This window comes from Passer domesticus, chromosome 23 (assembly GCF_036417665.1).
Source record: "Passer domesticus isolate bPasDom1 chromosome 23, bPasDom1.hap1, whole genome shotgun sequence".
Classification (NCBI taxonomy): Eukaryota; Metazoa; Chordata; class Aves; order Passeriformes; family Passeridae; genus Passer; species Passer domesticus.
In genome coordinates, this window is record NC_087496.1 from 636,950 (window position 1) to 658,373 (window position 21,424).

At 48.7% G+C, this 21,424-nt stretch overlaps 1 protein-coding gene and 2 long non-coding RNA genes across 7 annotated transcripts; 1 reads left to right on the plus strand and 2 right to left on the minus strand.

Moving 5' to 3' along the window:
* Nucleotides 1-4,812: 4,812 nt before the first annotated feature.
* Nucleotides 4,813-12,647, minus strand: LOC135285518 (coiled-coil domain-containing protein 81-like). 5 transcript variants are annotated; one of them, XM_064397860.1, is made up of 10 exons: nucleotides 12,328-12,647; nucleotides 11,368-11,603; nucleotides 10,435-10,679; nucleotides 10,296-10,360; nucleotides 9,843-9,996; nucleotides 8,219-8,469; nucleotides 7,680-7,765; nucleotides 6,700-6,854; nucleotides 5,291-6,041; nucleotides 4,813-5,218 (listed from the first exon to the last, which is right to left on the minus strand). In XM_064397860.1, exons 3-10 carry the CDS (start codon nucleotides 10,517-10,519, stop codon nucleotides 4,885-4,887), a joined length of 1,881 nt encoding a protein of 626 aa, XP_064253930.1. In that variant the 5' UTR covers nucleotides 10,520-10,679; nucleotides 11,368-11,603; nucleotides 12,328-12,647; the 3' UTR covers nucleotides 4,813-4,884. The 5 variants fall into 5 exon arrangements, with proteins under 5 accessions (XP_064253930.1, XP_064253931.1, XP_064253929.1 ...); XM_064397861.1 differs by lacking the exon at nucleotides 11,368-11,603 and having other exon boundaries at nucleotides 12,399-12,647; XM_064397859.1 differs by lacking the exon at nucleotides 11,368-11,603.
* Nucleotides 10,971-14,425, plus strand: LOC135285519 (uncharacterized). Its single transcript, XR_010350344.1, has 3 exons — nucleotides 10,971-11,384; nucleotides 11,492-11,578; nucleotides 12,467-14,425. It is a non-coding gene; the product is annotated as an uncharacterized LOC135285519 (long non-coding RNA).
* A 2,411-nt stretch (nucleotides 14,426-16,836) lies between these two features.
* On the minus strand, nucleotides 16,837-19,135 carry LOC135285410 (uncharacterized). The gene is made up of 3 exons (XR_010350257.1): nucleotides 18,792-19,135; nucleotides 17,554-17,936; nucleotides 16,837-17,463 (listed from the first exon to the last, which is right to left on the minus strand). It is a non-coding gene; the product is annotated as an uncharacterized LOC135285410 (long non-coding RNA).
* Between the last annotated feature and the right edge of the window lie 2,289 nt (nucleotides 19,136-21,424).

The window sequence follows — 21,424 nt, forward strand, 5'->3', positions numbered from 1 at the left end:
AATATTCAAATCCAAGCACTGATTGGTTTGACCACAACCTCCCAAAAAACTCATTTCCTCCTTAACCTATGAAAAGCATATAAATACAGGAAAAGACGAGGTGGAGAAGACCATCAGGGCAAATGGGATGAGGACACAGGGGTGGTACAAAGGACAGAAACCAATAGGGAATGCTAGGGTAGATAGGTGCAGTTACATAAATGAATGGGGTAACGGGAAAGGGAGAACTTACTAGAACATGAACATATAACGGTAAAAGGGGTAGGGAAGGCTAACAGGCCAATGGGGAGGACAGAACTGGATAATTAACATAGTGTTCCAGAGCACTCATCCTGCGCTGTGAGGAATGCCTGGAGCCTAAGGTGCATTTCTTTAGGGTATTGCTGTTGCCCTCTCCCCAGTAGGCTCATGGGCCTCCACACTCCTGGAATCTGTTCATTCCTACTCTGGTGAGGATGGATCCTTAGCAACTTGGAGGTTCCCTGGTGAATTTTAATCCTCAGCTGACTTATTCAGTCTTCAACTCTTCAGTTCAGGAATTCAGTGACAAATGGTCATTAATATTTCAAATCTTTCAAAAAAGAGAAGCCCCTGGGAATTATTTTGTTTAACGTCTTCAACTCTTTTTTGGTTAATTAGACAGATTTCAGAAGTGTACTCAAAGTGAATATACTGTATCCTTAAAAAATGCAGGGAGCTTTTTTTGTCTTGTTTAGCTTTCTTTCCCTGTTTATACATTGGTATCAGCAATCTCCAGTTGACATTGATCCCAAGCATCTCCTAATGCAATCTGAAAATCAAAACTCTTTATGTCTGACAGTCAATCAGATTTGTCCTGACCCCTGCCCATCCAACCTCTGGGACTCAGAGCAGCCTTGTGCAAATCTGAGTTCCCTCCACCCCAGGACAGACCTTCAGCTTTCAGCTCCTTGGCTCCAATTCCCACTTGGAGAAGCAGCTGCCTGACACACAGAGGGATGTTAATTTACTGTCAGGAAACAAAACCAAGAGAAGGCACAGCTCCATAAAATGCAAAAGTCATTCCTCTCTCTGTACATTAAATCCACTTTCCACAGCAGAAGTCTCAGACCAATGGAAAGCACCTTCTGTGCCCAGAACAGATCCCAAGATATCCACAAACCCTCCCTGACCCAATTCTGTCCAGATTTGCTCTTTGCACACATGAGTCGTATAGCTCCCTCCATGGCCTGAGGGAAGAAAAGAGTGAAAGTGGATGAAGAGCTCTCTTGTGCAGAGCTACAGCTTCACTAATCCAAATATTCTGGGCTCACAGGAACTTGATCCAGCACACTGCGCAGCATCTGTACCCTGTGGGTACCTGTTCTGGGATTGGGGTTTTTTGCTCATTCTCAACAGCAGGTCCTGGCTGTGGACTCTCAATGTCAATAGTTGGCTCAGGGTCCTGGCCATTGGCACAGGGTCCTCCACCACCCACCAGCACCTGGGGGATATGGATCTTCTTACCTGGCTCCCCTGGAGCTACTCATGGCCATCCCCAGGTTGCCCAGATGGGGTTCACTGTGTCCCCTGCGGGGAATATGCCCCAGGGACAGAGCCAGGAAAGAAGTAGGAACCCAGAGCCTCAGACAGGATGTGACTGATGATGAGGAAAATAAAAGCATAGGCTAGGGGTCTTAGGGTACCTCACGTGTCCTGGCACAGCAGGAGATGAGAGAATCCCCCCAAACCCTTGTGCCCTGCCCAGTCCCGCAGGGATTTCCTTGGGGTCGCGTGGCCGTGGGGTTGAGCCTGGCTGCACTGCACATCACCAAGAATGAGTGGCAGAGCCCTGAACAGATCTGCACACAGATCTGCCACATCAGGTGAGCTGGGGGCTTGGGGGACAGTGTGGCACCCATAGGACAGCCTGGCACCAGCTAGAACAGCCTGAAACCCATGGGGACAGTGTGACTGCATCCATCAGGACAGTCTAGCACCCATGGAGACAGTGTGAAACCCATAGGGACAGCCTGGCACCCACTAGGGCAACCTGAAATCCAAGGGGGCAGAGTGACACCCGTGGGGACAGGCTAACACCTGTCAGGACAGGAGCCAGTTAGGTCAGCCTGGAGCCCAGAGGGACAGCCTGGCATCACTGTGGACAGCCTAACATCCATTAGGATAGACTGGCACCCATGGGGACAGCCTGGCACCCATGAGAATAGTGTGGCACCCATAGGGAAAGTTTGACATTTCTGGGATGGCTTGGCAGCCACTGGACAGCATGACAGCCACAGGGACATTGTGACACCTATGGGGACAGCCTGGTATCCATGGGGAAAACCTGTCATTTGTTTGGAGAGCCTGACACCCATAGGGACATTCTGGCATCCCTGGGGACAGCCTGACATCCCTGGGGACAGCTCAACATCCCTGGGGACACCCCACCACCCACCCATACCTCCTGTCCTCAGCAGCTCCAAGTCCTGCATACCGGTACATCTGCAGAGCTAGATCCAGTGGCACAGCTTCCTCCCGTGCCAGCACCTCTGCTCTGCAGGAGCTTGGGGGCTGCTGGACACACAGGCCCCACATGAAGCTCCAGTCCCTGCTGGCCCTGGAGTGGCTCCAGCACCTCTGCAGTGAGGAGGAGTGTCCATGTGTCCCCTTCCCAGGATCCAGTGTGGATATCGCCATCCACATGACTGGAGAGAGTGGGATGTCCTGGAGCTGCAGGTGGTGGCTGCAGTGGGGGTCCTGTGGCGTGGGGACATGGGCAGCAGTAGTATTACACCAGCAGTGTCCCCACAGATGCACCAGCACTTGTGCAACATCCCTGATATCACTGATATCAGCACTGAGCAGGCAGAGAGCCAAGGGTTGCTTGGAGACTGCTCCTTGGAGAATCGGCTCATCACCCTCCCTGTAAGAATCCGTGCCTGGTGGGCTGTTCAGGTCTAATTCAACCCCAGCCCACACGATCTTACATAGGACAAAAGGCAAAAGATGAGAAACGCTCTTCTCCATGTGGGGACTAAGTCGTAAATTTATTTCCTTGATAGGAGACACCAAATCATCCAAGTGACCCCCCAGAGGGAAAAGAGAGTGTCGCCTTCTCGTGGGGGGATTTTGAGCTGCGGGGAAGGGGGGCAGAGGAAGAGGGAAACAGCCAATGGGATACAAGTGAGGAGGGGCAAGGGGAGGGGTAAACCAGGAAGAGACCACCAACACTAACAGGGGGGAGAGGGGAAGACCATGTGGTGATAGGATACAAATCATGTAAACAGTGCAAATTACCAAACACCCAGTGCAAATAACTAAATAAGTATTTAGTGCAATACAACACCTCCCCAAGGTGGACAGCCGGGTGCCAGTGAGCTGGGGGCATTTTGGGGGTACCAGGTCTCTGCCCTGATAAGCCCAGGTGTTGCTCCACAGCCGCACTCCAGCTGGGGTTCCAAGTGGTGCCAGGTATGGCAGGGTGAGGGTGGACATTCACGGTCAGGGGTGTGCAGAGGTTCTGCAGCCTGTGGGAGCTGCTGGGCACCTCCAGGCACTGGGGACTGCAGGCTCACGGGGCTGAAATGCACCTGAGGCCACACCTCCTTTCCGCCCAAAAAGTGGCACCAGGGAATGTCTGATAGAGAGTGCTGTGAAGTCATAGAATGGCTATGACAACATGAAGAGGCTGTGTGACATCACAGAGTGGGCTGTGATATCATGGCAGCTATAGGACATCATAAAGTGAGCTGTGTCCTGATTAGCATGAGCTGTGACCTAAAAGGGTGTCTGCATGACACCACAGAGTGGGCTGTGACATCACAGGGCACCTGTGTAACATCACAGAACAGCTTCTGACATCACAGAGAAAGGTGTGACATCACAGACTGGTGGTGTGACATCACAGCATGCATTGTGACATCACAGAATTGTGCACAGGGGTGCTCACACAGGGGTGCTCACACAGGGGTGTTGTGTGAGGACACCGGGTAGATTAATATCTTGGTAAAAAAACCCCAGGTGTCTGCCCAGGAAGATGGCAACTTTCCTGGAATGGAAAGATGACCCCCCTATTCTGAATCATGACTTGGTAATTGCAAAAATATGGGGAAAGGAATAACAAATTTATATATATACATAAAAAAACAGAACAAACAACAGCTGAACAATCCCAGGAGTTCCCTTCCTATCAGTGTCCCCTTCCCCCTTGGGTGCAGTTCTGGCCACACCCCACAGGGGGCACTGGTGGCCCTGGAGAAGTGGGGCAGGTGCTGTCTCGTGGCCAGCAGGGGGCACTCCAGGACTGGGGTGTGACCTTCCTGGGCAGTGATGCTGGAGAAAGGGACCTGGCCAGGATGGCCCTGGCCCTGGGCAGCACTGCACTAGCTGGCTCCAGGCTGCCAGGCAGCAGGGAGCAGGGAAGCAGGGAGGCTGTGGTGGCGGTGCTGAAAACCCCAGGGCAGCAATGTCCTGGGCAGCCACACTCACTCTGTCACCCACACAGCCACTCCTTGATCCTGAATGGGAGGAGCAGCCTTGGCTCCACTCCAGCAGGGTCCTGGCCATGCTTACACCTCTGGTGATATACCCCAAGCTGCAGGAGGTCCAGGAGGAACATTGACAATTCCTGGCACAAATAACCATCAGATACCCCATCACCATGGGCCACCCCCAAAGACAGGATTGGGACAGATAGGATTTGGCATTGGATCTATTGGGATTTGAACTTGGATCCGTTGAGATTTGAACTTGGATCTGTTGGGGTTTTGGGTTGAACCAACGGCATTTGGGACAAAAAAGGCAAAATCTGAGTGAGGGAAGAAAGCTCCTCCTAGTCATTCCTCCACCTCCCTCAACCAAAGGCATTTATTGATGGATTCTGGAAATTCCTGGAGGTTTCCGGAGATTCCCAGAGATTCCCAGCTACTCCAGAGATGTGTCCAGCACTGGCCAGAAGTTCTCGTTGCTTGTCCTCATTGTCTTCAGCCTCACAGGGCTGGGCAGGGGCTTCTTGGGATTGGCATACTCAGTAATGCTGGAGCCAGAGCTGGATGCCGACAGCACTGCAATCACCGGTGTTTGGAAGCTCCAGGGATCCTGAAGATGGATCTGTTTGGATTTCTCCTTCTTCTTCACCTCTTCCCCATCTCCTTCTCCTCTTCCTCCTCTGGAGCGTGGAGTTTTGGCTGTGTGTATCTGGCGCTGATGCCCAGAGCAGTCCTGGCGCTGTCTGGTTTTTGGAATCTTGGGATTATCCCTGGAAGGATCCAATGAGAAAGGTCATCCTGAGCTGGGAGACAACATGTTGTCCCCAAGCCTTCAGCCTCACCTGTTTGAGGACTTTTCCAATTTCTTCTTCCTCCCCTCAGTTTCTGACTTTTCTGACTTTTTCAACTTCTCTGACTTTTCTGACTTTTCTGACTTTTTCTTCATCCCTTCAGATTTGGACTTTTCCAACTTCTCTGACTTTTCTGACTTTTCCGGCTTTTCCTTCATCCCTTCAGATTTGGACTTTTCCAACTTCTCTGACTTTTCTGACTTTTCCGGCTTTTCCTTCATCCCTTCAGATTTGGACTTTTCTGACTTCTCTGACTTTTCTGACTTTTCCGGCTTTTCCTTCATCCCTTCGGATTTGGACTTTTCTGACTTCTCCGGCTTTTCCGGCTTTTCTGGCTTTTCTGGCTTTTCCGGCTTTTCCGGCTTTTCCTTCATCCCTTTGGATTTGGACTTTTCCGACTTCTCCTTTTTCCCCAATTCAGTTTCTGACATTCCTGATTTCTCCTTCCTCCCCAGTTCAGTTTCTGACTTCTTTTTCCTCAATTCAGTTTCTGATTTTCCCAACTTTTCCTCCCTCCACCGTTCAGATTCCGACTTTCCCAATTTTTCCTTCCTCTCCAATTCAGTTTCTGACGTATTTTTTCCCAGTTTGGTTTCTGACTTTCCTGACTTTTTCTCCTTCTTCCCCATCTCTGTTTCTGACTTCCCCTCCTTCCTCTTCCTCGCCTGGATTTTCTGGTTTTCTGGAATCGCTTCCTCAGATTGTTCCTCTGCTCCCGACATTCCAGAAGCTGCCTCTGGAACTGAGAAGTCAAGTCAGAAGTCACATAATTTGTCCCATTTCTTCCCTTTTCCCTCACATTCCTTCCCCTTTTTTCCCCACATATCTTCGCTTTTCCCCCATATTTCTCTCTTCTTTCTCCATTCCTTTGCTTTCCTTCCTCTTCTTTCCCATTTTTTATCTATTTCTTTGCTTTCCCCCTATTTCTTTGCCTTTTCACTCTCATTCCCCCTTTGCCCTTTCCCCCATTTCCCCCCATTTTCCTTGATTTTCCCCCAATTTCTTTCCTTTTTCCCATTTATTTGCTTTATTATCCCCCAAAATTCCCATTTCCCTAATTTTTTGCTGTTTTTCCTCTTAGTTTTTTTCTCCAGTTTCGTTCCTTTCTCTCCACTTACTTCCTTTATTATCGCAATTAATTTTCATTTCCCAATTTTTTATTATTTGCCTCCTTTCCTTGATTTTCCTCAAGTTTTTGCTTTATTATCCCAAAAAAATCCCATTTTCCCCACTTTTTGCTTTTTGCACCTTTTCTTGATTTTTTTCCATATTTCTTTCCTTTCCCCACATTCCTTTATTATCCCAATTAATTCCTATTTTCTCTTTTTTTTTTCCTCTTCCACCTTTGTTTCTTTTTTCCCCATTTCTTTTCATTTCCCCCCATTTTAAAAAATGCTTACCTTTTCTGTCTCTCCCAATCTTCCTGTCTTTCACTTCTTTCCTGATCTGTGGCCCCAGTTCCACCCTGGGATATGGGATCTCTTTGGGGAGGCTCTGGAGAGTCTGGAGCAGCAGTGCCCTCGGAAGTGGTGCCTGCACCATTTCTCTCTCGAACCTGGATGGGAAATACCATGATCACCCCAGAACCACCCTGGAATTACTACAGTCTTCCCCAAATCCAAAACATTCCCCTCAGTTCACCACATATTCCTTAATCCACCTTGTTTTTTCTACACCCACCATAGTTTTCCCTAAATCCACCACTTTTTCCCAAATCCACCCAATTTCTCATAAATCCACCCACACGTTTCACCAAATCCACACTATTTTTCCCAAATCCACCATTTTCCCCAAAATCCTTTTTTTCCCCCAAATCCACCACATTTTTCAGAAATCCACCATAGTTTTCCCCAAAATCCACTAAATTTTCCCAAAGTCCACCTTGGTTTTCCCCAAATCCACCATGTTTTTTCCCAAATACCCCATTGTCACCAAATCCACCATAGTTTTTCCAAATCCATCATATTTTTCCCAAATCCACATTTTTTTCTGCAAATCCAACACATTTTCCTTAATATACTTTAGTTTTTCCCACATCCACTCTGTTTTTTTCCCAATTCTACCACATTTTGTTTCATTCATCTGGGTTCTTTTCCCCAGTCCATTTTTTTTTTCCCAAATCCCCCCTTTTCCCCCAAATTAAACCCATTTTCTCAATTCCACCATGGTTTTCTCCAAATTATCCTTACCTGCCCCCAAATCCCCCATATTGCCCCCAAATCTCCCATTTCCTTGTAATCCCCCACATTTTCCCAAAATCCACCATCCCCCAGACCCTCCCAGGGCAGAATTCCAGGCACTCTAAATCCAAGGAATCCTGGAGTGGTTTGGGCCCTGTTCCAGTCCCGTCCCAGAGCCCCAGGATTGCTCCTGAACGCACTCAGGGAAGACGATGACAGAGCCAAATGAGGTCAGAGCAGCCACGGGTACTCCCCAAGGCACCACCATGTCCAGGAGATCCTGGGTCTGCGGTGGAAGAGAACAGGGATGGGACTTTCATCACAGGGATGAGGAACTCAACATTAGAAGACTCCAAAGATAGCGGGACCTTCTTATGGATGAGAAGCTCAGCATTAGAGGAGCACCAAGATGGCTGGAGCTTCCTATAATGGATGAGAACATCAGTGATGGAAGACCCCAGAGATGAGGAATGCAGCATTGTAGGAGCCCAAAGAGGACCCCAAAGACGGTGGGACTTCCTTAACATAGATGAGGGAATGTTGGAGGAACCCAAAGATGGTGGGATCTCCTCAACATGACCAAGGGTCTCAGAGACCCCAAAGATGGTGGAACCTCCTCAATGTGAATGGGGAACTCAACATTGAAGGAGACCAAAGATGGTGGGACCTTCTCCCCATGGATGAAGTAATTTTAAAGGATCACCACACTCCCCTGCCCCAATCCCCTCAACCCGCTCACCTTGAAGATCCCCTTTTCCAGGTTCTCCTTCCCAGCCACTGCCTCCAGGAAGTTGTGGTAGAACCTCATCTGGACCTTGCGCCTCTCCACAAGAAGGACTCCAATATCCCTCAGGACCAGGGCCACGTCCTCACCTGTCCCCAAGCACTGCGACAGGAGGGACATGGTGGCCTGGAGGGCACCCTCCACCCTGCTCCGAGGCAGTGCCAGCACTGTAGCCACTGCAAAAGTCTGAAGTGGATCCAGGTTCCCTGGGAGGGCATGGAAGATGGGGGGATTTGGGATATCCTCAGAGGGGTTTCTCAAGGTTTTATGGGGTCCCCTTGTGCTTATTGGGGTCCTCTCATGGTTTTTTGAAATTTCTTAGGGTGTTTTGGGGTCTTCACAGGGTGATTTGAGGTCTTGTGGATTTTTTTTTTTTTTGTCTCCTTGTGGTGTTTGCTGTCATCTTGTGGTTTTATGGAATTTTCTCATGGTTTTTTTTGGGTGTCTACATGATTTTTTTAGTTTTTTGGGATGGCTCCTTAGGGGTTTTGGAGTCTTCTCGTGTTTTTGGGGAGTTGTTTTTCATGGGTTTTTGAGGTTTTCTCATGTTTCTGTGGACTCTTCTCATGGGTTTTTTTGGGTCCTCTCTTCATTTTGTAGGGTCTTCTCGTGGGTTTTGGGGTCTTCTAATGGTTTTATGGGGTGTCCCTGTATTTTTGGGATCTCTTCATTGATTGATGGGATCCTCCTTGATTTATGTTCTTTTTTGGGGGTGTCCTCATGATTTTTGGGTCTTCTTGTGTTTTTTGGGATGTCCTCATGGTGTGAGGGTCACCTGATCATATTTTGGGGTCTACTTGTGAATTTTGGGTCTTCTTGTGGTTTTTTGGGATTTCCTTGTGGTTTTTTTGGATTTTGTCCTTTGTTTTGTTTTGGTTTTTTGTTTGTTTGTTTCTTTCTTTCTTTTCTGTGGTAATACTGTGCATTTTTTGGGTCTCCTTATGAGCTCTGGGGTCTTATAGTGGTTTTTGGGGTCTCCACATGGGTTTTAGGGGTTCTTCTCTTTTTTTTTTCTTTTTTTTTTTTTGGTGGTCTTCTGGGTGTCTTCTCATGAGTTTTTAAATGAGATCTTCTCATGGTTTATGGGGTATCCCTGTCTTTTGGGTGAGGGGGTCTCCTCATTGTTTTATGGGATCTCCTTGTTGTTTTGGGGTCTTCTTATGATTATTTCAGGTCTCATGGTTTTTTGGGAGTCTTGTCACATGCTTCTTTTGAGGAATTTTAAAGTATTTTTGGGTGTTCTCCTGGTTTTCTGGAGTATCTTTTTGTCGTTTGGGGTTTTCTTGTGGTTTTATGGGGTATTCTCATGGTTTTTTGGGTTTTCCCACAGATTTATGTGTTTTATTATGGGGTTTTTTTGGGTTCTTGTAATGTGCTTTTTTGGGGTATTGTAATGTATTTTTGGGTCTCATCCCAATTTTTTGGGGGCTCTTTGTGATTTTGGGGGTCTTCTCATGGAGCTTTAGGTTCTCCTCACATCTTTTTCGTTTCTTCTCACATCTTTCAACTCCCATTTTCCACCCCTTCCCTCAACCCTCCCCCTCCATCCGTGTCCACCTCAGAATCCCTATGGTCCTACCAGGACAGAATTCCCAGTTATCCATCAAATTGTGGCTCTGGACCAAATTCCTGGCCAGGAAAAAAATCGGCCTCCGTGTTGTCACCTCCACATCACCAACCTGCACCCGCCAGGGCACCACATCCAGAGCACCAAGGGTAGGGATCCGCACCCCCTACAACCGGAATTTTGGGGGTTTTGGGATCTGCTTCCCCCCAGAGGCAGAATTTTGGGATTTTGAAGTAGAAGTTAGGAATTTTAGGGTCTGCACCCGATGGAACTTGGAGTTTTAGGACCTTGGGGTCTGCACCCTCTGCAAGCAGAATTTTGGGATTTTGGCATCTGCTCCACTCGGAAGTGGAATTTCAGGATTTTGGGATCTGAACCCTCTGGAAGAGGAATTTCGGGATTTGGGAATGAACCAGAGGTGACCTCGACCCCCAGGAGGGGACATAGCAGGGGAATTGGGGTGACCTTTTTCCGCAGCAGGAGCTGTTCCAGGACAAAGTTGGCCACTGCATCCCAGATTTTCTTCCGCTCTGGGAATTGAGTAACACTGAGTCAGGATCCTGACAGATCCTGACATTCCTAGGGGTCCAGGGGGTGCTGGTACCTTCAGAGGTGGTGGCTGAAGCCACCTCTGTTCTCCCCCAGAGCTCCACCTTAGTCCTCCTGGCAGTGGGAGGGTGGGAGCTCATTCTGCACTCCCCCGGGATTTGGGATTGGGATGTGGGATCCAAATGTGGAGTCTAGGATGTCCCACCACCAGACTAGCTCCTGCTGTGTCCCTCAGGATGCTCGATGATGCTCCTGGTGGCACTGTGACTTTGGTGCAGCCTCTGTGACATTGTCATGACACTGTGGAAATAGGGGTGGGGATATGGGGCTTGGGTAGCAAGGAGGGATGGAATATGGAATGGGGGGCATGGAATGGGGGAAATGGAGGGTGCAGAACCAATGTGATGGGAAATGGAATTGAGGACATGGGATGGGGGATGTGGCGGATGTGAGATGGAACACATGGAATGGGGACAGGGGGGATGTGGCAGAGGGGAGATGGAGGACATGGGATGGGGGACACAGGATGGGGGACAAGAGGGACATGGAAGATGGGACATAAAATGGGGGCCACATGATGGGGACATGGAATGGGGAACATGGGGGATATATTGGGAAATGGGATGAGAGACATGGGGGTTGTGGGGTATGGGGGACATGAAATGGGGGACACAGAGTGGGAACTTAGATGATGTTGGATGGGGGGCACAGAATTGGGGACAAGAGAGACATGGGGGACATCATCCTCAGGTGTTCAAAGACATTATGATAAGCAGACACAATGACAAAGCAATTTTGACGCATTTTTCTTATTATCAGGTCCTTACACCTGGTCAATGCCCAAATCCTGGGACAGGGATTGCAGTTGCTTGGCTTTACTACCATCCAGTTCTACATTGGAGCAGTGATACCCCAGCAGAGAACAGCACAGTCACCAGGGGGTCTATCAACTGGCAGCTGAAATCTTTTCATGCATCTCACAGCTCACCTGGGGACAGGGATCAGGTGAGTGTCTCTGGCCTGACCTTTCCTCCTGTTGTGGGGGCCCTGCTTCCTCTTCCTTCCTCACTAAGAGACTGGTGCTGATTTGGTCTTGGATTTCTTCCCTACAGCAACAACTGCTCCCAGCAGGGGCTGTTCCCCTGGTTCAGGAGTGCCCACAACGCCTGTTGCTGTGCTTTTGTCCTCCTCCCCCTGAGGTGCTGTCCAGTGACCAGCAGTGTCCTGGAAACAGTAGCCAGGGCCCTATAGGTTGCATCACTTTGTACCTCTCTGGAGCTGCTGGAGCATTTTTTGTTCACATATTTTATCACTTTAATAGGGTCCTGTAGCTGTTCAGGGGTGAACTTCTAAACCATTGGAGAAGTCCTCCAAATACTGGCCCATTTGCTCCCACATTCCAGGCCACTCATGACTATCCACCCTCAGGGCAGATCTCTGAATGACCTTCCTAGAAATCTCTGTTCTGATTCTAAACATGGTGTAGAGCACACTGGGGAGAGCTGGAAGACTCAGCAACAAGAACAGGCTTTCTTTAACACCCAAAGGGAATTAAAACTTCTCAAAAGCCATTGAAACAGGCCTGAAGGAGGAAAAAGGGGTGAAAGTCAGGGGGAAATCATTCTCTCCCACTCCCCCCACAGGCTAGGCACAATTATTAATGGAGTCCCAGAGGTAGCACCCAAGGCAAGGGCAGAAAAGCAGCACTAAATACACATCCCAAATCTCACTGCCCTTGATGTTCTCACATCATAAACTGATATTCTCACAGTGCATCAACAAAGCAATCCTTATCCCTCTCCTTGCTCTATAAAAGACCCCTGAGAGAAGCACAGATGGGAATATGTACACAGTGAGCTCCCACACCCACATGAGCAGACCAAACAACATTGTGCCCAGTGGCTCTGTCCCTAATACAGCAAATGCTCAGATCATATTTATTCCCAACCTGCTCAGGGCAGATCTGTTGTTATCCAGCTTGGTGTGTCCCACAATAGCTGCTGGAAAGTGCTACCCTACCCTATGTCCACACAGCTCCTTTCTGACCACATCCTGCTCTAACTTCCCATTTGCTCTTCTTCTCTCAGTGTTCACATGTTGATTGTGACATCACTTCTGCTCCAGGAGCCTGACTGGGAAGCAATTTGCCTCATAACTTGAGGACAAGATGTTAATCACAGAACTGCTCATCCCAGCAGAGACAAGCCAGGGACAAAGGAAAGGGGAGAGCCAAGCCCAGGGGACAGGGCTGCAGTGGTGATGGCTGTGAGGTCACCTCCACTGCAGCAGTCTGGCTGGCCCTCAGCAGACATTCTGACCAGGAAGTATTGTGAGGTCACCCAGCACATCAGAGAAGCCACACAACAGAAATTCCATCCTTGGGGAGGTGAAGGAGTGAGGCAGGAGGGAGAGGCCCCTCCTAGGCTCTGATTCTGGGGGCACCTCTCTCACACAACCCAACCAGTGCTGGCATACAGGGAGCCCGGCTGGACTTATAGCCACCCTGCTCTGCATCAGTCTTGCTGCTGGGGCAAACTCCTTCCTCATCTCCAGGCTGAACACCTCCTGTTTCACCCAACACTCCTTGTATTTAATCTTTCTCACATGCTCTAGCAAAGCTTTCACTTCCTAAATACAACAAAGTCACCATATCTCAATTTCTCCTTTGCAAAGTGTCCTTGCTGTCACTTCCTGGCAGTGGCTTCATGGTCCCTGTCAGACCCAGCCCTGTCCCTGCATTGCCCCAGCTCTGCTGCCCCACAGCTGCTGGATCAGGAACAGCAGAGCCATGGGTGAGGGAAATGCACAGAGACTCCTCCTGGGAGGGACCTCAGGAGGTTTCCAGGCCAACACAAAGCACAGTCAGTGGAGAAAAGGACACAGGGATGGGCTGGTTTTGTGCTTTGCCATGGCAGAATGAGATGCAGAGCTGCAGAGACACCCAGACCATGTGGATCCCTGCAGGAGCTGATCTCACACAGTGGCTCCCATGCCTTTGCTGATCGCTGGTTGCTCTGGTTTGATGTTCCCTGGTGGTTACACCCAACCCCACACACACCAGTCTCACCAGTGCCTGGGCCCCCAAAGGACACAAGACCTGATGATTTATGGTCCCCACTCCAGTATCTGGCACTTGGACATCCCTCTGTATCCAGTACAGAGAGAGCTCCCTTGTCCCAGAAAGTTCTTGGCAATGGAGGGTTTAGGAAAAAGCCACAGGCTGCAGGGAATCAGCTGTTGGGCTCTGGAAAAGCAGTGCCCTGACTAGCCAACAGTGTTGATAGGAAAATTAAACCAGAAACATCAGAGGTTTATGTCCAAAAAGGAGGCAGAGGGGTCCTTTTACTTTATTTGAGTAAAGGGAGAGGCCATATGGCATTCCCCTAGGGTCTCTCCAATTTTTGGAGGACACAGCCTCCTTTTTATCCTAATTTCCTGGTGGCATTTCTCTTTTCTCTTTCCCCATTGGCTGAAGTACTTGAGAGGTACAGACTTCCTGGTATGCCTGATACCGAAGATTTCCCTCTAATATATAACCCACCCTTTTAATTTTTAATTCTTATGGAATTTAGGGGTTTTCCCCATTGTTTCTTTCATCTTTCAATATCCAATTTCATTTATCAGCAAACCTACAGTTTATTTGTAAAAGCAAGTATCTTTTTCCATTTATGAATCAGTGGAATCCTTCCCATTGTTTCTTTTATCTCTCACTGTTAAGTTTTACCTACCAGCAGACCCACCGCTTGTTTGTAAAGACAAATCTGTCATTCCTCTCAGTGCAAACCCTGTTCAAACGTTATCTCCTCTCATCCTTATTTCTCTCTGTTTTCTCATGCCTTTTCCTCAATAAATGGCCTTGATCCTCCATCCTTTCACTTCCTGGACTCCTTTCTTAGACATCCTATAGGAAATCTTGCACATTCCCCAAATGCCCTTTGTGGATTTCCATCATGAATCTCAGACCTCGATGCAGAACTCCCCATGCTCATCTGGCAAGGTCATGCTGGAAAGCTCTGTTGAGCCCCTTGGTGAGTCTTAAATACAGAAGTGTGAGAACTTTCCTTGAATATTTTTTTTAATTTTGTGGGTTTTTTTAAATTTGAATGGCCCTAAAATATCATCTACTGCACACCCCACACCCCCCCCCCCTGCTGGGAGAAGGCACAACTACAACTGGAACAGATGGTCAAAGTTCCTGGTATTGAACAGGATGTACCATTTTTAGAATGGTACATTCACTTCTATGGACAACCTGTTTCTCTGCCTTGTCACCTTCATCATAAAATATTTCTTCCTTATTATCCAATCCAAATTTACCCTTGACCATTTTAAAGACATTTCCCCTTCCTTTGCCACTATAGGCCTGAAAAATTATCACAGGCTTTTTTTTTTATTATGTAATACCACAATATTTTAATCTGAAAATATCCTGAAAGAACACAAAAATCTCCCAAGATGGGATTTAGAGGCCTCAAGCACATGACCCATAGAGCCTGAGGGCCGTGGGCTCAGTTGGTGTGGAGACTGAGGAGTAGCCTGAGAGGGCTTCAAGGGTGGTTTCAGAGATGATGGAGCTCTTCTTCATAGTATAAAACAGACAGAGAAAGAAATTATGCCACCAAGGGCCATGGGGGAGGTCCAGACTGGACACAAGGAGAAGGGAATTTCTCTCCCAGGGCAGGGCTGCGGAGCAACATGTCCCCCAGAAGGAGCCTGGAGCAGCCCAAGGCTTTGTGTGCCCAGGCAGAGCCAGACAGGACACAGAGCTGTCAGTGCACAAATAGATTGACCAAGTATTTTCCCTTTATTGTGTTCTATAAAATCCCTTACAGTGATTTGAGTTAAAGGAGTTACTTTTCCATGGGTGGATGTGTTGATTCCTCTACACCTTATATGTATTTCTTCCCCAATTATTCAGTTAGAATACTAGTCCCATTTTTCTTCTTCTCAACATGTTTCCAGTATATTTCATTTCTGTGCATAACCACAGTGGCCAAATTAAAATTTGAGAGATTTTCTCCAGCCATACTGGAACATATGTGAGCGTGGGGACTATGGCCAGTCTAAAGTAATGACTTGAGTCAGAATTATGATACTTATCAGAACCCTAGGGATCAGCATCAGGAGAACTTGAAGATCATTGGTCCTACTGGCTCTGATGTCCACGCTCCTTTGGATGCCTTCTTCACTCATGAATAGTGAATCCAGGCAGGTTTTTCTTTGATCTTGATTAGCATGAAGGTTGTCAGAAGCACCTGGTGTGATCCATTCCACTTCTCTTCCAGACACCGACCTAAAAAAGCCTTAACAAATACCCAGTCTCCAGGTCTAAAACTGCATGTTGTCCATTACAGAATTAATTTTGTGGAGGTCTTGGAGTAAGCGCCACTTGCCAGTTTGTTTTTTAATAACAAACACAGGAAAATTCCAAGGAGTTGTGGAGGAGACTAAATGCCCCTTTTGAAGTTGTTCTTGGACAAGTTCAGCGAGTGCATGCAATTTAGGGAGTGGCAGGGACCATTGATCCACCCAGAGAGGTGTATCGGTCTTTCAGGTCAATTTTAGGGTGTCATGCACCACAATGGCCCCCATCAAAAATCAGACTGAATTTTGAAACCCCATTGAGAAAGAACATCTCGTCTCTGTTAAAAACAAGAGCAGACTCCCAGAACTAAAGTGATTTCAGCATTTATTATAAGAAAATGAAAAGCCTAAAATATGGGGACCCGCGGGCTGAGCAGGAGTGTACCTATTGAGGCTGCTGCAACGCATGTGCTGGGTCTTCTTGAGCAGCAATGTAGCAATGTCCCCAATGTCCCAGATGGAGCAGCACACAATTCAGTGGGTCAGAAGCCCCTTTTTTATGCTGTTTTTCGTCCCTTTGGATTGGTTTCTTTTTGGATCCTTCATTTCCATGAAGGTTTAAGGTTGGCCTATTACAGTTCTATCCAGGCTGGCTCGTCTCACTTGGGGGTTGGTGCACTTTACTTAGGTGTGTTATGGTATGCTGAGTGTTTCTTATAACTACCCTTTTAACCCCTTTTACAATATAATAACCAAACTAACAGTATATGCTTAACGATCGATCAAGTATTTTAAAACAGTTTTTAACCTATTTTTAACATTTCTACACAGCCCTTTGACTGTGATTTCCTGCAACCTGTTGTAAAGCTTAATCCCTGCAGCTTTTGCTGCAGCTTCTGGGCTTTTTCAAGCCTCTTCCTTTTCCGGCTTTTTCTGGTTTCTCTTCCATACAGCCTTATGGCTGTGATTTTCCACAACCTTTGTTGCAAAATTAGCACCTGCAGCCTTTGCTGCTTACTTCTGGGCTCTTTCCAGCCTTTTTCTTTTTCAGCTTTTCACTCCATGTCTCTTCACAATTCCACGGGTCCTTGGACTGTTAAATCCTCACATGGTGGCACCACCTGTTACATGGTGCTCCTATGTTTGAGACATAAGACAGACTCACATGTTTTCTCAGACAAACAGCCTCATTTATTGTCTCAGACACCCTTTTATAGACAATTCAAAACTCCCAGAGCTTCACAGACATTGGTCTAAACTCTATGCCCTACAGACTCTTAACCAGTCAAATGCTGGTATTTTAGGAGAGCTCCCATTGGCTGTGAGCTTCTGTCAGTCAGCCCAGAGGCTAGTTCATGGAGCTGAGCTGGGCTGTTTATTATAACTTGATTAATGCTAACGCTACACTGTGCAAAGAGCGGCTGAGTGAGCTTGTGGTGGAGCTATGCCCCTCACTCCTGGCACTGAATAAACATATACCTGCTTTATAGGCCTTATACTGTGAAGTACTGTTTTCTTGCCTAGTTTTCAGCCTTCACTGGTCACACCCCTGACCCCTTTTCCCCCTGTCAGGGTCTGGGGTTGATCTTGTGTAACATCCTTTGGTAGAGGTTTTAGCTCCAGGTGGACTGGGGGGATACCGGGGGAGAGGAACAGGGAATGTGGGAAGGGCTTCAGCTGCAGCTCCCACCTCAACCGTCACTAGTGGATCCACACTGGGGAGATGCCCTGTGAGTATCCTCACTGTGGGAAGAGGTTTTGGAGCAGCTCCCATCTCCTCCTGCACCAGAAGATTCATACAGAGGAGAGGTCCTTCTGCTGCCCTGACTGTGGGAAGGGCTTCAAGCACAACTCCCAAGTCATCACCCACCAGTGCATCCACACCAGGGAGAGGCCCTATGAGTGTGGGAAATGTGGGATGAGCTTCAGCTGCAGCTCCAACCTGATTCGCCACGAGCGGATCCACACCAGGGAATGGGCCTACAAGTATTCCCAGTGTGGGAAGCGCATCTCCAGGAGCTCTCACTTGACCAGACACCAATGGAGCCATTCGTAAGGGAAGCCCTGTGAGTTCCCTGACTGCAGGAATAGCTTCATGGACTGCTCCAGCTTCATCCCCCATTAAAGTCAGAACCCTGATGAGCTACATTCCCTGTGATCCATGTTGGGAAGACACCTGGCTGGTTATCCTTTTGGTTTGGCCCTAATTTTCTTCTGATTCATCTTCATTCCTTAAAAACACCTGAAACAGGACTAAAAATAAAGAAATTTATCAAAGCTGTCTAATGTCCCACCATTTGACAGGTATTTGAGGGGGAATTTGGGGTTTGGGGACCTAGTCTGGAGGATTTGTGTGTTCTTGGGTGATTTCAGGTGGTGTTATCCATCTCTTTGCATTCCAAAAGCCTAGATGGATTGATCTGTTACCTGAAAACTACTCAATCCCTCTGGAAACAACTCAATCTTACCCCAAAAGGGCTCAATCCCACCTCAAAATGGCTTGTTCCCACCTCAAAAAAACTCAGTCCCATGCCAAAATTACTTGATTCCGTAGCCGCCTGGGTGAGATGGGGTTGGAAGGAGATTGGGAGAAGTGGCATCCAAACTTGAGGGTGTGGGATCAGGATTGTGTGGGCCGGGGTAGGTGGGATATATTTTGATAGCAAAGAAAACTTTCAGAATTACTGATTTCGGTCTCATTCATTTTCAGTCAGTTCCAGTTTGTTTATCAGAGTGCCACCTCTTCAGCTAATTTTGTATGTCTCCTCCTTTCTTTCCTGCCTTTCTTTGCCTGCTCTTGACCCAGGGCAGCTCCCACCAAAGACCCCCGATTTAATTCCCGATCCATAAGCTAAAACCACCGTGGCTGAAGTTATGAAGGCTGGCAGTGAAATGTCATTGTAAGAACTTGTTCCACTTGACTTTTGGCTCCGTCTTAAAAACTTTGCCTTCAAGGGCAGAAACATATTTTCCTTCCTAGAAACTGGAATTCCAGACCCTTGGAGTGTGTGCTATGGATCCCAGAGGGGCATTTCTGTGGCTCCCAGGGTGCTGCTCCTGCTGTGCCTCCCAAGGAGCTATGCAGGGACAGGGGACAAGGTCCAGTACCTGTGCTGGTTCAGCAAAGCCATAATGGCCCCCGGCTCCATGACTTTCCATACTGTCAACAGTGGTGCCTTTGTTCCAATTATGCCCTGCTGTGTCACAATGGATATTTGGTGTCATGAAGTTCTTCAGTTTCACAATGGCCTACCTCATTACATTAGTTTCCGTAGTGTCAAAATGTACTCCTTGGATGCGTAGTGAAACAATGGACCATTGGCTCCATGCAGCCCCGCTGGGTCACCATGGACTCCTTGGTTCCATGAGGTTCTGGGGGCATTGTCATGGTCTCCTTGGATCCACAGTGTCACAATGGACCACTGGATCCACATGGCCCTTATGTGTTACAATGGCCCCTTGGTTCCATGGGACCCCAGTGTCACAATTGACTTCTTGCTTCCATGTCACCCCCTCAGTGTCAAAACAGCCCCTTCATTCCATGAGGAACACAAAAGTTTTGTAGAAACATTGAGTAAATCCTGCTTAACACACCTGGACACATCTGTCTGCATTCAAAAGAGAGATTAAAGGTGCATATGGCACCAGCAGTTTCCATCTGCAACAGAGATCCAGGGAACAGACAGGAACAGAGAATTCTGCTTACAGAGACAGAGAATTCTGCTTACAGAGATCATTTCTTGCCACACTGTCCCTTGTAGAAAGGTGACATCATTCCAGGCAGCTTGTACTGAGCATGTGGTTCCTGAGCGGGGTTTCTTGTTTAGGAAACCTGCTCAGGCTTTTCGATTCCTTCCTTACAAACAGGAAAACTTCTCCTGGGCCTGTGTGCAGGAAGAGCCCTGAGGAGGGCAGGTGGGACATGGTGCAATGGGCTGGGACATGGAGCTGCAGAGCTCAGGGAACAAGGTTCTGATGCAGGGCACAGGGATGTCAGTCCCAGGTGGGCAATGTCAGACATGGTGAGGCTGGGGGTGAGGAGCAGGTTGTCCAAACAGGATCAGCCCACAAGGGGCTCATTCTTCTACATATCCTACTTGTCTGAGCAACAAGATCAATTGGAGAATGCTTCTATCCCCTCGTCTCTGAACTGAAAAATAAAGAAATACCCACTTGATTAAAGAAAAGAAATCATGAGGTGCAATTTGAAATCTTCCTCCTTACAAGAACTCCAAACTGATTCCAATCAGATGCACAAGCCCCGGAGACTTTCTGTATTTTAATCAGCCACATGGTGGATTTTGGGCTGAGTCCAGGATCCTCAGGCACCGAGAGAAGGTTGAAGAAGCTGCTCAAGGAGTCAGAAGCAAAACTCCAAGTCCCTTGGAGCATCAGTGGGCCCCACTGAGGGGTGGGACTGCCAAAGCCTCCCCAGGGACTGGTGAGAGCAGGTGCTTGAGGCCAGGATTGCAGGCAGCCAAAGACTCTGAGCAGGGAACTGCAATACTGTGCAAGCCGTGGCTTGGTTGGAGGAAGCAGAAAGTACAAACCTTGAGCCCAGGCCGGGAACAGCGGGGCCTGTCCCTCACGAGTGGCTGGAAGCTGTTTGTGGGGCAGTGGGATGTGACGGGCAGAAAGGACAAATGTCTAAAAACTGCAACCCCTGCCAGTCTCCTCAGGGAGGGGTGAGGAAGGACCAAAGTGCAGCCCCTCAAAGGAAAGTTCCTTCTGTAGGGCCTCCAGAGGCGCTGCCCAAGCCCATTGACAAAACCCTGGGTGCCTCTGGCCCTGCCAGCCCTGCCCAGCTTGTGGCCATCTGTCCTGCAGGCTGTGCTCCCTGTGCATGCTCCTCCTCTGCCCTGGCCAGCTGCACATGCCCATCTCGCTGTCCCCCCCAGCATTTCTCAGCCCAGCATTTCTGTGCCCTCCCTGGGCTCCCTGCACCCACCACTGCCGGCTCCTGGCACACAGAGCCAGGCCATGGCCCAGTCTCACACTGGGACACCTCGTGCACCAAACTTCTCCCCTTGGAGGGCTTTTCTTATTCCTCACTTCTAGTCTGAGCCCTCCAAGCTGCACTTTGTGGAGGCTTCCTTCTCTTCCAAGAAGAGCCCTGTCTTCTCTGAAACCCTCCTTGAAGCAGTTGCAGGATGAACCCATGGTCTCCACTTCAGAAGGTCCAGCAGCCCAAGTCCCTCACCTTCTCACAGGCCCAAAGCCCCTCCTGTCAGTCCTGCAGAGCCTCTGCAGCCCCTCCTCATTGCCCAGAACAGGGAGGCCCACACCCAGACACCCCAGTCCAGATGTGCCCCGGGGCCTGTGGTACCTCTGGCAAGGGAACTGCAGGAGGCACTGCAGGAGCCTGCAGACAACTCAGGAAGCACTTGTAGGATGATCCTGCTCTCCAAGAGATATTCCCATGGTGCCAAGTCAGGAACTGCAATGGGGACTGGGGCCAGAGAGGAAAGGGCAAACAGGGATGGCCTGTTTGCAGGGGAGGGGAGAGGGATGGGCAATAGGAATAACTCTGGACCAGGAGAGAGGAAAGAAAGCAATGGTGAAGCAAAGGAAATTCTCAGGACAGTTTGGGGGTGGCTGCCAGGCAGCCCTGGCTCTCAGCAACAGCGTCTGCAGTGGGACAGGAAACTCCCAGCTCATGGGAACAAGCTCTCTGGCTGACTTCAGAGGCCACGACAAACCTGCGGATTTCCCTCCTGTCCCCCAGCCCTTGCTGGCCCCAG

What these genes read in the sequence shown, in the direction of transcription:
- LOC135285518 (XM_064397861.1), bottom strand. Translation starts at nt 10,519, where the DNA reads ATGAGCTCCCACCCTCCCACTGCCAGGAGGACTAAGGTGGAGCTCTGG. An exon ending in TCTGTCATCGTCTTCCCTGA is followed by an intron (nt 6,855 to 7,679) that starts GTGCGTTCAGGA and finishes TTTCCCATCCAG; the next exon opens with GTTCGAGAGAGAAATGGTGC. An exon ending in GATTGGGAGAGACAGAAAAG is followed by an intron (nt 6,042 to 6,699) that starts GTAAGCATTTTT and finishes TTGACTTCTCAG; the next exon opens with TTCCAGAGGCAGCTTCTGGA.